General features: G+C 40.6%; 2 protein-coding genes across 13 annotated transcripts in view; one reads left to right on the top strand and one right to left on the bottom strand.

Moving 5' to 3' along the window:
- Positions 1 to 16060, bottom strand: part of PAM (peptidylglycine alpha-amidating monooxygenase) — a 309920-nt gene that overhangs the window by 233094 nt on the left and 60766 nt on the right. The gene's annotated exons all lie outside the window — the stretch shown is intronic.
- On the top strand, positions 9962 to 11711 carry LOC132485318 (60 kDa heat shock protein, mitochondrial-like). The gene has a single exon (XM_060091829.1). The coding sequence runs from the start codon at positions 10020 to 10022 to the stop codon at positions 11709 to 11711; it is 1692 nt and encodes a 563-aa protein (XP_059947812.1). The 5' UTR covers positions 9962 to 10019.

The following is a 16060-nucleotide window of genomic DNA, read 5'->3' as shown; positions in this document are numbered from 1 at the left end:
CAGGAAGATCCCACATGCCGCGGAGCGGCTGGGCCCATGAGCCATGGCCGCGGAGCCTGCACGTCCGGAGCCTGTGCTCCGCAACGGGAGAGGCCACAACAGTGAGAGGCCCGCGTACAGCAAAAAAAAAAAAAAAAAAAAAACATCTACATGTGGAACAACGCCTACAGAACACCTACTGAATGCTGGCAGAAGACCTCAGACTTACTAAAAGGCAAGAAATTCCCCATGTACCTGGGTAGGGCAAAAGAAAAAACAGAGACAAAAGAATAGGGATGGGACCTGCACCAGTGGGAGGGAGCTGTGAAGGAGGAAATGTTTCCACACACTAGGAAATCCCTTCACTGGTGGAGACTGCGGGTGGTGGAGGGAGGAAGCTTCGGAGCCGCGGAGGAGAGCGCAGCAACAGGGGTGCAGACGGCAAAGCGGAGAGATTCCCGCACAGAGGATCGGTACCAACCAGCACTCAACAGCCTGAGAGGCTTGTCTGCTCACCTGCCGGGGTGGGTGGGTGCTGGGAGCTGAGGTGCAGGCTTCAGAGGTCAGACCGCAGGGAAAGGACTGGGATTGGCTGCATGAACACAGCCTGAAGGGGGGCTAGTGTGCCACAGCTAGCCGGGAGGGAGTCCAGGAAAAAGTCTGGACCTGCCTAAAAGGCAAGAGACCAGTGTTTCGGGGGGCACAAGGAGAGGGTATTCCTTCCCTGTTTGCCCACAGAAGGCAGAGCACCACCTAAATGAGCTCCAGAGATGGGCGTGAGCCGTGGCTATCAGCTCAGACCGCAGAGATGGGCGTGAAATGCTAATGCTTCTGCTTCTGCCACCAAGAACCCTGTGTGCAGGCACAGGTCACTATCCACACGCCCCCAACCCAGAAGCCTGTGCAGCCTGCCACTGCAAGGGTACTGTGATCCAGGGACAACTTCCCCAGGAGAACACATGGCGCGGCTCAGGCTGTTGAAACGTCACGCCGACCTCTGCCACTGCAGGTTCGCCCCACATTCCAACTATAACTATCGTACCCCTCCCTCCCACTGGCCTGAGTGAGCAAGAGCCCCCTAATCAACCGCTGCTTTAACCCACTCCTGTCTGACTGGGGAACAGATGCCTGAGGTAGACCTACATGCAGAGGTGGAGCCAAACCAAAGCTGAACCCCAGGAGCTGTGTGAACAAAGAAGAGAAAGGGAAATCTCTCCCAGCAGCCTCAGGAGCAGTGGATTAAATCTCCACAGTCAACTTGATGTACCCTGCATCTGTGGAATACTTGAGTACACAACAAATCATCCCAAAATTGAGGCGGTGGACTTTGGGAGCAACTGTAGACTTGGGGTTTGCTTTCGGCATCTAATTTGTTTCTAGTTTTATGTTTATCTTAGTTTAGTATTTAGAGCTTATTATCATTAGTAGATTTGTTTATTGCTTTGGTTGCTCTCTTCCTCTTATGTATATATATATTTTTTTTTCTTTTCCTTTTTCTCTTTTTGTGAGTGTTTATGTGTATGCTTCTTTGTGTGATTTTGTCTGTATAGGTTTGCTTTTACCCTTTGTCCTAGGGTTCTGTCTGTCCGTTTTCTTTTTTTAGCATAGTTATTATGCTTGTTATCATTGGTGGATTTGTTTACTGGTTTGGTTACACTATTCTTTCTATTTTAATTACCTTTTTATTTTTTTACTTTAATAATTAAATTTTTTTATTTTAATAATTTTATTCATTTATTTACTTTTACTTTCTTTTTTCTTTTCTCCCTTTTCTTTTTTTTTTTTTTTTTTTTTTTTTTTTTTGCGGTATGCGGGCCTCTCACTGTTGTGGCCTCCCCCGTTGCGGAGCACAGGCTCCGGACGCGCAGGCTCCGGACGCGCAGGCCCAGCGGCCATGGCTCACGGGCCCAGCCGCTCCGCGGCACATGGGATCCTCCCAGACCGGGGCACGAACCCGTATCCCCTGCATCGGCAGGCGGACTCTCAACCACTTGCGCCACCAGGGAGGCCCTTTTCTCCCTTTTCTTCTGAGCCATGTGGCTGACTGGGTCTTGGTGCTCCGGCCAGGTGTCAACCTTGAGCCTCTGTGGTGGGAGAGCCAAGTTCAGGACATTGTTACACCAGAGACCACCCAGCCCCTCATAATATCACTCGGCGAGAGCTCTCCAAGATATCTCCACCTCAACGTTAAGACCCAACTCCACTCAACGACCAGCAAGCTCCAGTGCTAGATGCCTCCTGCCAAACAACTAGCAAGACAGGAACACAACTGCACTCATTAAGAGAGAGGCTGCCTAAAATCATACTAAGTTCACAGACACCCCAAAACACCACATCAGATGTGGTCCTGCCCACCAGAAAGACAATATCCAGCCTCATCAACCAGGAAACAGGCACAAGTCCCCTCCACCAGGAAGCCAACACAACCCATTGAACTAACCTTACCCACTGGGACAAACATCAAATACAACAGGAACTATGAACCTGCAGCTTGTGAAAAGGAGACCCCAAACACTGTAAGTTAAGCAAAATGAGAAGACAAAGAAATACACAGCAGATGAAGGAGCAAGGTAAAAACCCACCAGAACAAACAAATGAAGAGGAAATAGGCAACTACCTGAAAAACAATTCAGAGTAATGATAGCAAAGATGATCCAAAATCTTGGAAATACAATGGAGAAAATACAAGAAACATTTAACAAGGACCTAGAAGAACTAAAGAGCAAACAAACAATGATGAACTACACAAAAAAAGAAATTAAAAATTCTGTAGAAGGAATCAATAGCAGAATAACAGGCAGAAGAATGGATAAGTGACCTGGAAGATAAAATAGTGGAAATAACTACCACAGAGCAGAATAAAGAAGAAAGAATGAAAAGAATTGAAGTCAGCCTCAGAGACCTCTGACACAACATTAAATGCACCAACATTCAAATTATAGGGGTCCCAGAAGAAGAGAAAAAGAAAAGGACTGAGAAAATATTTGAAGAGATTATAGTTGAAAACTTCCCTAATATGGAAAAGGAAATAGTTAATCAAGTCCAGGAAGCACAGAGAGTCCCATACTGGATAAATCTAAGGAGAAGCATGCCAAGACACATATTAATCAAACTATCAAAAACTAAATGCAAAGAAAAAATATTAAAAGTAGCAAGGGAAAAGCAACAAAAAACATACAAGGGAATCCCGATAAGGTTAAGAGCTGATCTTTCAGCAGAAACTCTGCAAGCCAGAAGGGAGCGGCAGGACATATTTAAAGTGATGAAAGGGGAAAAACCTACAACCAAGATTACTCTACCCAGCAAGGATCTCATTCAGATTCGACAGAGAAATTAAAACCTTTACAGACAAGCAAAAGCTAAGAGAATGCAGCACCACCAAACCAGCTTTACAAGAAATCCTAAAGGAACTTCTCTATGCAGGAAACACAAGAGAAGAAAAAGACCTACAATAACGAACCCAAAACAATTAAGAAAATGGTAATAGGAACATACATATCAATAATTACCTTAGGGCCTCCCTGGTGGCGCAGTGGTTAAGAGTCCACCTGCCGATGCAGGGGATACGGGTTCGTGCCCCGGTCTGGGAGGATCCCATATGCCGCGGAGCGGCTGGGCCCGTGAGCCATGGCCGTTGGGCCTGCGCGTCCGGAGCCTGTGCTCCGCAACGGGAGAGGCCACAACAGTGAGAGGCCCGCATACCGCAAAAGGAAAAAAAAAATAAAATAAAATAATTACCTTAAATGTAAATGGATTAAATGCTCCAACCAAAAGACACAGACTGGCTGAAAGGATACAAAAACAAGACCCATATATATGCTGTCTACGAGAGACCCACTTCAGACCAAGAGACACATACAGACTGAAAGTGAGGGGATGGAAAAAGATATTCCATGCAAATGGAAATGAAAAGAAAGCTGGAGTAGCAATTCTCATATCAGACAAAATGGACTTTAAACGAAAGACTATTACAAGAGACAAAGAAGGACACTACATAATGATCAAGGGATCAATCCAAGAAGAAGATATAACAATTCTAAATATTTATGCACCCAACATAGGAGCACCTCAATACATAAAGCAAATGCTAACAGCCATAAAGGGGAAATTGACACTAACACAAAATAGTAGGAGGCTTGAACACCCCACTTTCACCAATGAACAGATCATCCAAAATGAAAATAAATAAGGAAACACAAGCTTTAAATGATACATTAAACAAGATGGACTTAATTGATATTTATAGGACATTCTATCCAAAAACAACAGAATACACTTTCTTCTCAAGTGCTCATGGAACATTCTCCAGGATAGATCATACCTAGGGTCACAAATCAAGCCTCGGTAAATTTAAGAAAATTGAAATGGTATCAGGTATCTTTTCTGACCACAATGCTATAAGACTAGATATCAATTATGGGGAAAAAACCTGTAAAAAATACAGACACAAGGAGGCTAAACAATGCACTACTAAATAACCAAGAGATCACTGAAGAAATCAAAGGGAAAATCAAAAAATACCTAGAAACAAATGACAATGAAAACACAATGACCCAAAATCTATGGGATGCAGCAAAAGCAGTTCTAAGAGGGAAGTTTATAGCAATACAATCCTACCTCAAGAAACAAGAAAAATCTCAAACAACCTAAACTTACACCTAAAGCATTTAGAGATAGAAGAATAAAAAAACCCCAATGTTAGCAAAAGGAAAGAAATCATAAAGATAATAGCAGAAATACTTGAAAAAGAAATGAAGGAAACAATAGCAAAAATCAATAAAACTAAAAGCTGGTTCTGTGAGGACATAAAATTGATAAACCATTAGCCAGACTCATCAAGAAAAAATGGGAAAAGTATCAAATCAACAGAATTAGAAATGAAAAAGGAGAAGTAACAACTGACACTGCAGAAATACAAAAGATCATGAGAGATTACTACAAGCAACTCTATGCCAATAAAATAGACAACCTGGAAGAAATGGACAAATTCTTAGAAATGCACCACCTGCCAAGACTGAATCAGGAAGAAATAGAAAATATGAACAGACCAATCACAAGCACTGAAATTGAAACTGTGATAAAAAATCTTCCAACAAACAAAAGCCGAGGACCAGATGGCTTCACGGGCGAATTCTATCAAACATTTAGAGAAGAGCTAACACCTATCCTTCTCAAACTCTTCCAAAATAGAGCAGAGGGAGGAACACTCCCAAACTCATTCTAAGAGGACACCATCACCCTGATACCAAAACCAGACAAAGATGTCACAAAAAAAGAAAACTACAGGCCAATATCACTGAGGAACATAGATGCAAAAATCCTCAACAAAATACTAGCAAACAGAATCCAACAGCTCATTAAACGGATCATACACTATGACCAAGTGGGGTTTATCCCAGCAATGGAAGGATTCTTCAATATACACAAATCAATCAACGTGATACACCATATTAACAAACTGAAGAATGAAAACCATATGATCGTCTCAATACATGCAGAAAAAGCTTTCAACAAAATTCAACACCTGTTTATGACAAAAACCCTCTAGAAAGTAGGCATAGAGGGAACTTACCTCAACATAATAAGGGCCATATATGACAAACCCACAGCCAACATCATTCTCAATGGTGAAAAACTGAAACCATTTCCACTAAGATCAGGAACAAGACAAGGTTGCCCACTCTCACCACTATTACTCAACACAGTTTTGGAAGTTTTAGTCACAGCAATAAGAGAAGAAAGAGAAATAAAAGGAATCCAAATCAGAAAAGAAGAAGGAAAACTGTCACTGTTTGCAGATGACATGATACATAGAGAATCCTAAAGATGCTAACAGAAAACTACTAGAGCTAATCAAGGAATTTGGTAAAGTAGCAGGATACAAAATTAATGCACAGAAACCTCTTGCATTCCTACACACTAATGATGAAAAATCTGAAAGAGAAATTAAGGAAACACTCCCATTTACCACTGCAACAAAAAGAATAAAATACCTAGGAATAAACCTACCTAAGGAGACAAAAGACCTGTATGCAGAAAACTATAAGACACTGATGAAAGAAATTAAAGATGATACGAACAGATGGAGAGAGATACCATGTTCTTAGATTGGAAGAATCAACATTGTGAAAATGACTATACTACCCAAAGCACTCTACAGGTTCAATGCAATCCCTATCAAACTACCAATGGCATTTTTCACAGAACTAGAACAAAAAATTTCACAATTTGTATGGAAACACAAAAGACCCTGAATAGCCAAAGCAATCTTGAGAAAGAAAAATGGAGCTGGAAGAATTAGGGTCCCTGACTTCAGACTATACTACAAAGCTACAGTAATCAAGACAGTATGGCAGTGGCAGTAAAACAGAAATATATATCAATGTAACAGGATAGAAAGCCCAGAGATAAACGCACACACATATGGTCACCATGTCTTTGATAAAGGTGGCAAGAATATACAATGGAGAAAAGACAGCCTCTTCAATAAGTGGTGCTGGCAAAGTTGGACAGCTACATATAAAAGGCGGAAATTAGAACAGTTCCTAACACCATACACAAAAATACACTCAAAATGATTAAAGACCTAAATGTAAAGCCAGACTCTATCAAACTCTTACAGGAAAACATAGGCAGAACATTCTATGACATAAATCACAGAAAGATCCTTTTTGTCCCACCTCCTAGAGAATGGGAAATAAAAACAAAAATAAACAAATGGGACCTAATGAAACTTAAAAGTTTTTGTACAGCAAAAGAAACCATAAATAAGACGAAAAGACAACCCTCAGAATGGGAAACAATAGTTGCAAATGAAGCAACTGACAAAGCATTAATCTCCAAAATATGCAAGCAGCTCATGCAGCTCAATATCAAAAAAACAAACAACGCAATCCAAAAATGGGCGGATGGCCTAAATAGACATTTCTCCAAAGAATATATACAGATTGCCAACAAACGCATGAAAGGATGCTCAACATCACTATCATTAGAGAAATGCAAAGCAAGACCACAATAAGGTATCACCTCACACCAGTCCAAATGGCCATCATCAAAAAATCTACAAACAATAAGTGCTGGAGAGGGTGTGGAGAAAATAGAACCCTCCTGCACTGCTGGTGGGAATGTAAATTGATACAGTCACTATGGAGAACAGTATGGAGGTTCCTTAAAAAACTAAAAATAGAACTACCATATGACCCAGCAATCCCACTACTGGGCATATACCCTGAGAAAACCATAATTCAAAGAGTCATGTACCACAATGTTCATTGCAGCACTCTTTACAATAGCCAGGACATGGAAGCAACCTAAGTGTCCATCGATAGATGAATGGATAAAGAACATGTGGCACATATATACAATGGAATATTACTCAGCCAAAAAAGAAACGAAATTGAGTTATTTGTAGTGAGGTGGATGGACCTACAGTCTGTCATACAGAGTGAAGTAAGTCAGAAAGAGAAAACAAATACTGTATGCTAACACATATATATGGAATCAAGAAAAAAAGTGGTTCTGAAGAACCTAGGGGCAGGACAGGAATAAAGATGCAGACATAGGCAATGGACTTGAGGACACGGGGAGAGGGAAGGGTAAGCTGGGACAAAGTGAGAGATTGGCATGAACATATATACATCTACCAAATGTAAAACAGATAGCTAGTGGGGAGCAACTGCATAGCACAGGGAGATCAGCTCGGTGCTTTGTGACCACCTAGAGGGGTGGGATAGGGAGGGTGGGAGGGAGACGCAAGGGGGAGGGGATATGGGGATATATATATATATACGTATAGCTGACTCAGTTTGTTATACAGCAGAAACTAATGCACCATTGTAAAGCAATTACAGCCCAGTAAAGATGTTAAAAAAAAAAGCATCATCCTATAGAAATATAATGTGAACCACACATATAATTTTTAATTTGCTGATAGTCACATTTAAAAAAGTAGAAAGACAAAGATGAAGTCCATTGTTAAAGTATATCTTATTTAGTCCAATAAAAGAAAGTATTTCAACAACTAATCAATACAAAAAATTATTAATAAGATTTTTTTTCAAACTAAGTCTTTGAAATCTGTATTTTACTTTTTATGGCCCATCTTAGTTTGGACTGGCCACGTTTAAGTGCTCAACAGCTACTTGTGGTTTGTAAGTACCATGTTGGGATAGTGCAGAACTAGAATCATGAAGTGTTTTTTTCTTTCTTTTTTGTAACAAGGATACGAAATGAAATGGGGATACTAGTCATAGTTTACATTTTAATAGTAAGTCATGGAAGGCAATGCAATGTTCACAAAAAAGGTCAGTTAGTAAATGATGGTACAACCAAGTAGCTACTAAAAGCTAGGTTTCCAAAGAATATACAAGGGTGTATAAAACATGTTCATAGTAAAGGGGGTGAGGTAGATTTAGAGAAAGAAAACAGTGCACACAATATTATCTCATGAGTGGTAGTTAGAAATAAACATACATACCCACGTGAGCCTGGAAAGGCATATCCCAAAATGTTAACATTGATTATCTGTGGGATAACTGATATAGGAAAGACTAGATTTGACACAAGGGAATCATGAGGAGTTTGGGACACATTATATTTAAGATACCTATTAGATATCCCAAGTGGAAATATGTTGTCTAGAGTTCAAGAGAGAGGTTCAGATGAGAAATGTAAATTTGGAAACTGTCAGTGTATTACAGAACTTAAAACCAAGAAAGAAACTGCATGAGTTGCAAACTCTCGCAAAGAGAGTGAGTTTCAACAGAGAAGAAAACAGGACCAGGGACTTCATCTTAGAATATGCCAACTTTTAGAGTCAGGAAGATGATGGAGAACCGGCAGACTGGGAAGAATAGCAAACTAAGTTGAATCAAAACCAGAAGATGCAGTGCTTGAAGGAGTAGAGAAAGACCACCTGCTTCTAATAATAACTACAAGTCCAGTCAGGGAGGACTGAGAACTGACCCTGGTTTTGACCTGAAAGCCACTCGTGATCCTGACTGAAGCAGTTTTGGTGGAGAGTTGGGCTCTAAAAGGAGTGGATTCAGAGAGATTAAGAGGAAATGAACTGCAGAGAACATGCATGCACTTCACGCGAGCAGTTTTGCTGTGAAGGGGGACAAAAATAGGGGTATTTGTATCAGTCTGCCATCATATTCCTTGTGTTCTCATCCCTCCCACTGTAATGTAGGTTCCTGGAGGCAGGGAACGCTTTAATTCTCTGAGCCCAATATTACTTTTGGGGCAAAAAAAAAAATCTGTGTCCAGCAGTAACACAGCAATTTTACATAGGCTATATGGCTGAGGTGAACTACTGGATCACCATGAGAGTTAATTCATGATTCAGATCATCAATAGGAGGAACCTTCAACTCAGGGTAAACACCTCTGAAAAGTAACTGCAATCTGGTAATTACTGGCTGCCAGGGAGGCAAAGCATAAATTTCTTTGTAACTCAGTGAAAGCTTTCATCAGGAATGATCTTTTTCTTTTTGGCAAATCCCAAGTTTAAAAACCACTAAACCCTACATTTCTTTGTCATCACTGCAAAGATGAAAAAACCCCAATTATTGAAACTTCAGGCAGATAACTAACTAGTGAAATATCTATATAACACAAAAGACCATAGATTGAAAACCAAATCAGTACGGGGTTGTTACAATGAAAAATACACTGACTAGAAAAATCAGTTATTCTTCAAATTTTCAACATTCTACTAAGTCTGGACAAACTTCAAACTATTGTTTCTGCACAATCAGTCTTTCAACAACAGTTCAACCTAACTGGAAAAATCATCACAGAGCTAACATGTTAGAAGGTAATTCTAGATAATTACCAAGTTCAATATATTTGAATTTTGGCATAAGAACATCTTCCTCTTTAAGATTTATTTAGAAAACACAGGTTGTTTCTAAATAGAATGTAGGGACTTAGTTCAAAAACTTAGCCCCCCGCCGATTGCTGTGTGCGACCTGCGCTCTGTCCCTCACTCGCTGCCGACGGCCTGTCTCGTTGCTCACTAACTGTGCCACTGCCCCAGAAATGCTTCGATTGCCCGCAGTCCTTCGCCAGATTAGGCCAGTGTCCAGGGCACTGGCTCCTCATCTCACTCGGGCTTATGCCAAAGATGTAAAATTTGGTGCAGATGCCCGAGCCTTAATGCTTCAAGGTGTAGACCTTTTAGCTGATGTAGCCGTTACTATGGGGCCAAAGGGAAGGACGGCGATTATTGAACAGAGTTGGGGAAGTCCCAAAGTGACAAAAGATGGTGTGACTGTTGCGAAGTCCATTGACTTAAAAGATAAATATAAAAATACTGGTGCGAAACTTGTTCAAGATGTTGCCAATAACACAAACGAAGAGGCTGGGGATGGCACCACTACTGCTACTGTACTGGCACGCTCCATTGCCAAGGAAGGCTTCGAGAAGATTAGCAAAGGTGCTAATCCAGTGGAAATCAGGAGAGGTGTGATGTTAGCTGTTGATGCTGTAATTGCTGAACTTAAGAAGCAGTCTAAACCTGTGACAACCCCAGAAGAGATCGCCCAGGTTGCTACGATTTCTGCAAATGGAGACAAAGAAATCGGCGACATCATTTCTGATGCGATGAAAAAGGTTGGAAGAAAGGGCGTTATCACAGTAAAGGATGGAAAAACACTGAATGATGAATTAGAAATTATTGAAGGCATGAAGTTTGATAGAGGGTATATCTCTCCATACTTTATTAATACATCAAAAGGTCAGAAATGTGAATTCCAAGATGCCTATGTTCTGTTAAGTCAAAAGAAAATTTCTAGTGTCCAGTCCATTGCTCCTGCTCTTGAAATTGCCAATGCTCACCGTAAGGCCTTGGACATAATTGCTGAAGATGTTGATGGAGAAGCTCTAAGTACACTCGTTTTGAATAGGCTGAAAGTTGGTCTTCAGGTTGTAGCAGTTAAAGCTCCAGGTTTTGGTGACAATAGAAAGAACCAGCTTAAAGACATGGCTATTGCTACTGGTGGTGCAGTATTTGGAGAAGAAGGACTAACTCTAAATCTTGAAGATGTTCAGCCTCATGACTTAGGAAAAGTTGGAGAGGTCATTGTGACCAAAGATGATGCCATGCTCTTGAAAGGAAAAGGTGATAAGGCTCAAATTGAAAAGTGTATTCAAGAAATCATCGAGCAGTTAGATATTACAACTAGTGAATATGAAAAGGAAAAATTGAATGAACGTCTGGCAAAACTCTCAGATGGTGTTGCTGTGCTAAAGGTTGGTGGGACAAGTGATGTTGAAGTGAATGAAAAGAGAGACAGAGTTACAGATGCCCTTAATGCTACACGAGCTGCTGTTGAAGAAGGCATTGTTTTGGGAGGGGGCTGTGCCCTGCTTCGGTGCCTTCCAGCCTTGGATTCAATAACTCCAGCTAATGAAGATCAAAAAATTGGTATAGAAATTATTTTAAAAACACTCAAAATTCCTGCAATGACCATTGCTAAGAATGCAGGTGTCGAAGGATCATTGATAGTTGAGAAAATTTTGCAAAGTTCTTCAGAAGTTGGTTATGATGCTATGCTTGGAGAATTTGTGAATATGGTGGAAAAAGGAATCATCGATCCAACTAAGGTTGTAAGAACTGCATTACTGGATGCTGCTGGAGTGGCCTCTCTGTTAACTACAGCAGAAGTTGTAGTCACAGAAATTCCTAAAGAAGAGAAGGATCCTGGAATGGGTGGAATGGGTAGGATGTGAGGTGGGATGGGAGGTGGCATGTTCTAATTCCTAGAATAGGGCTTTACCATCATTCATGAGCTGTGAGAGGAAGTGCGAGGCGGAGTTCTTCACCAATAATTTTGAGAGGTCAGTTGAAGGAGGTGACTGAAGAAGAGGCTGGCTGAGGTTTCAGAAAATCACTATAACCGTCAGTTACTGGTTTCAGTTGACAACATAGAATGGTTTACTGCTGTCATTGTCCATGCCTACAGATAATTTGTTTTGTATTTTTTTTTTTTTTTTTTTTTTTTTTTTTGCTGTACGCGGGCCTCTCACTGCTGTGGCCTCTCCCGTTGCGGAGCACAGGCTCCGGACACACAGGCTCCGCGGCCATGGCCCGCGGGCCCAGCCGCTCCGCGGCACGTGGGATCCTCCGGGATCGGGGCACGAACCCGCGTCCCCTGCATCGGCAGGCGGACTCTCAACCACTGCGCCACCAGGGAGGCCCCTGTTTTGTATTTTTGAATAAAGACATTTATACATTCCTGGTAAATGAGTATAAGAGCCATGCACCAATGTACTGCTTTCAACTTAAATCACTGAGGCATTTTTACTACTATTCTGTTAAAATCAGGATTTTAGTGATTGCCATCAACAGATGAGAAGTTAAGAAGCAGCCTTTCTGTGGAGAGTAAGAATAATTGTGTACAGAGTAGAGCAATATCCAATTATGTGACAACCTTTGTGTAATAAAAATTGTTTAAAGTTAAAAAAAAAAAAAACTTAGCCCCCTAGGTTGAGAAATGATGGCCAGAGAATTGACAGGATAGTGAAATAATTGCAGTGATGTCAAAGAAATGTAAAGTTCTGAGGTTTATAAACTTAGATTTTAATTAGTTGAGAAGGTTAGACTGGTAACTCAGTGCAGAAGTTTCTATGTGTACATATGGCAATCTATTTTGCTCACCATAAAATGTCTGATAAGACACAAAATAATTCTGTTGATGCTGCCTGTTTACTTGGTCCTATTGACCTAACAAGACTCCACTTTCCCAACATAATCTCAGTGCTCTGTTTCAGCTCTCCTTTTCCTGGCTTACAGATTCTAACTTCAGCGTCTTCTCTCCATAACCAACCATGTCCCTTCCCTCTCTGCCCACTCTATCCTTTAATTTTACCAACCTCCTACCCGTCAGAAGGAAATACTGATAACTGTACAAACAAAGGACTGCAGTGGAAGAAAATGAGGGGCAGAGCCCTCACTGTGTAGCATGATCCTTCATACTCAGTAGGGGCTCAAGAATCAGGATTTGGGTTGCTTAAAATAAATATTATAGACAGGCTAACGGAATATGGAAACAAGAGTAAAGAGCAGGACTAGGACATGACTCGTTCACTGTAAAGTAATTCTGTGTGTGTGAGTGTGTGTGAGCTGCATGTGTGGGTGTGTATGAAAAAGAGAAAAAGACATTCTATGATATAACACAAGAAAAAGATATGTGTTTTAAAGTCAGGCAAATGGGACGAAGAGAGGTGGGGGGATAAAAAGCTTAGCAAGATAACAATAGGTCCGCCATCAAGTAAAGATATCAGTTCATATACACTTTCAGAAAAAATTTACTTTTTAGTAAAATGCAAATAAAATGAATTTATCAAATCCCAACTAGGCAAACTGGAATTTGCCACTTGGCAAAAACTACCATGAAAATAAAACAATAATAATTATTAAGTAATAAGGAAGTTATTCTTAATATATAAGTTCTTCTGTTTTAGCTGAAACTCCTTGAAATTTGAGGTCACGTTGTCCTTTGATTAATTCTGCATTGTGCTTAGTGCACCATCATGCACGTGAGGGCATTCAATAGTAATTACTGAGATTGCATTTTGATTGAAGAGGACAAGACTGACCTTTGCCAATAAGGAAAACAATGCCACCTGCCTCCTGTCATACTCTAATATTCCAACTGGTAAGTCATATTCCTCTAAATTAGTGATATGTATTTGTTATTGGAAGGTTTCAATTTATAAAATTCTTTGGGCTGGTGAGCTCATTCTCATACTTATGAATCCTGAAGGCTGCCTGACGGTCTCCCATTGCCTCCCCTCTTTTGCACCCTTCATGGAGAAAAGGCATCTATCTCTCAGCATGGCTGTGGCTAAAACCCAGGAACCAACCCCCTGCCCCCAGCACAGGCTTACCTTTTGCAAAGTCCTCTAGGACAAACAGTAAGCGCCAGGCATGGGGCACAGTTCTTACTAAACCTCCCCACCTCCTGACTAGTCCTACGCTGCAGTGGCCACAGCAACATATCCCACCACTACGCAGAAGACGGCAAGCATCAGTCCCCTTGTCTTTGTGCCCTTTCAGGTACTGCTGCTCAAACTTCCTTTCTACTTGCCCCAGCCCACAGATTTTGCATGCAAAACTGATACCCTTTATTTCCATTAATCCTCACTCCAAAGCTATCTTAGAGGAGTTAATGAAAAAATTGGTCCAGTTATAGAACCTCATGTCCACAGCAGAAATTGGCAGAAATAGGGGCATTCCACAAATTAAAATAACAGAATTTTCTTCATAAATAATTCCAATAATTGCTTTTCTTTTTGCAAGTATGACCCAAAGATGGAAGTCAAACTAAAGCAATAAAAAAAGTAAAGAAAAGCAAGTGAATGCAACGTCAGTGAGGAAAATGAGTAGAGTTTATGCTACTGTGATCTGCAAAGCCTTTGGAGCAGGAAAGACTTAGGATAACTTCCTAGATCCATCACTTACTTGCTGATTGCCTTTACTCCTGTTACTGGGAAAATCCCCCTAGACATAAAACCCTGAGCTAGTTTTAAAAACAGGCAATGAGAAATCATAACAATCTTTCAAGTTTCTGATTCTGAAGTCTCCTTCCATCTCATCCACCACCCACTGACCAAATACAATTCAGAACCTCAAAACTCTCATCTCCATTAGTTCCTTTATCTCTGATTTGCTTCAAAGATAAACTTTAAAGATAATTTTAACAAAGTTAAAGCATCAGTAAAGCAACTGAGCCAGTTCAAAATGATTTAAAGATTAAACAGTCTCTTTTATCACAGAGAAGGCAGCTGCTCTGTGGGTTCTTTTTTTTTTTTTTTTTCCTTCAACAAAACAGAGAGATTTCATCTCTATTCTCTCTAATTTACCATAGCTGGGAAAATTCAGTATTAAATTGAATATTCTGTATACATTTAAAAAAATGTTTAAAGGTGTTTGGATTTTATTTATTTATGTTTTGCCTTTTATTTATTTATATCATTTATCAAATTGTGTAACTCACTGATTTTTTTTTTTTCTTATTTTTTTGTGGTACGTGGGCCTCTCACTGCCGCAGCCTCTCCCGTTGCGGAGCACAGGCTCCGGACGCGCAGGCTCAGCGACCATGGCTCACGGGCCCAGCCGCTCCGCGGCATGTGGGATCCTCCCGGACCGGGGCACGAACCCGTGTCCCCTGCCTCGGCAGGCAGGCTCTCAACCACCGCGCCGCCAGGGAAGCCCTAACTCACTGATTTTAATTTTTAAGTTCATTGTCAAATAACAGTTTTCCTTTAATAGTATTTTGATTGACAAATCCCATGACAGCATAAATTCAGATTTCACTTTTATACAGAATCCTAAGGTTGTTTTACTCTCTATGACCACAGAGAATCAATGTCAAAATGATTACCTCTTGCAAAGAAATGTATGGTGTTCCACAAGCCCTTTTCTTCCAAATAAGGGCCTTAAGGTACTGTTTAGTCTTCCTCCAGAAAATTATTCCAAAACTAAAAAGGAATACTTGCAGGAAAACAGTCGGTTTTCTTTCCATCTCCTTTCCTTGAGAGAACCACAGCAAAATGTAATTTTAGGCTTCCTGTCCCAAAGTAATATGCCTGAGCACTTTCTCCTCTGCATCTTTTACCACTCATGTTTAGCAAACAAGGTTTAAAAACTACTACCAGATATAAATTATCTTATGCTTAGTACAGATGGATACATGTGCCATGAATTGGCTTAAACTTAAGATAAATACAGGATGTAAACAATAAGAGAAACTATTTTTGCAGCTGTTGGCCTCAATCTAGCATTATTGATTGTGGTAATAGATTGTGCCTTTCCTAGGAAACCGTGCAAGGCATACCTACCAGGCTCATTTGCTGAGTCCTGTGACTCATATGGCTTAATGCTAGATCAATGAACGACAGTGTTATTCAAAACTCAGGGTTACTAGATCTCACATTTTGGTCTCTAGTGGCCTTGCTATTACCCTTCGGCTTCTAAAGAAACCCAGGCTCATCCACATAGGAGTTAGCTAATGGAATTTTCGCAATCCCAAATCAGCTTTGTTTAATTAACTTCATCTGATGTGAGCCTCTCACTA

This window comes from Mesoplodon densirostris, chromosome 3 (assembly GCF_025265405.1).
Source record: "Mesoplodon densirostris isolate mMesDen1 chromosome 3, mMesDen1 primary haplotype, whole genome shotgun sequence".
Lineage (NCBI taxonomy): Eukaryota > Metazoa > Chordata > Mammalia > Artiodactyla > Ziphiidae > Mesoplodon > Mesoplodon densirostris.
This window is presented reverse-complemented; position numbering and strand designations above follow the sequence as displayed.

What these genes read in the sequence shown, in the direction of transcription:
- LOC132485318 (XM_060091829.1), top strand. Translation starts at nt 10,020, where the DNA reads ATGCTTCGATTGCCCGCAGTCCTTCGCCAGATTAGGCCAGTGTCCAGG.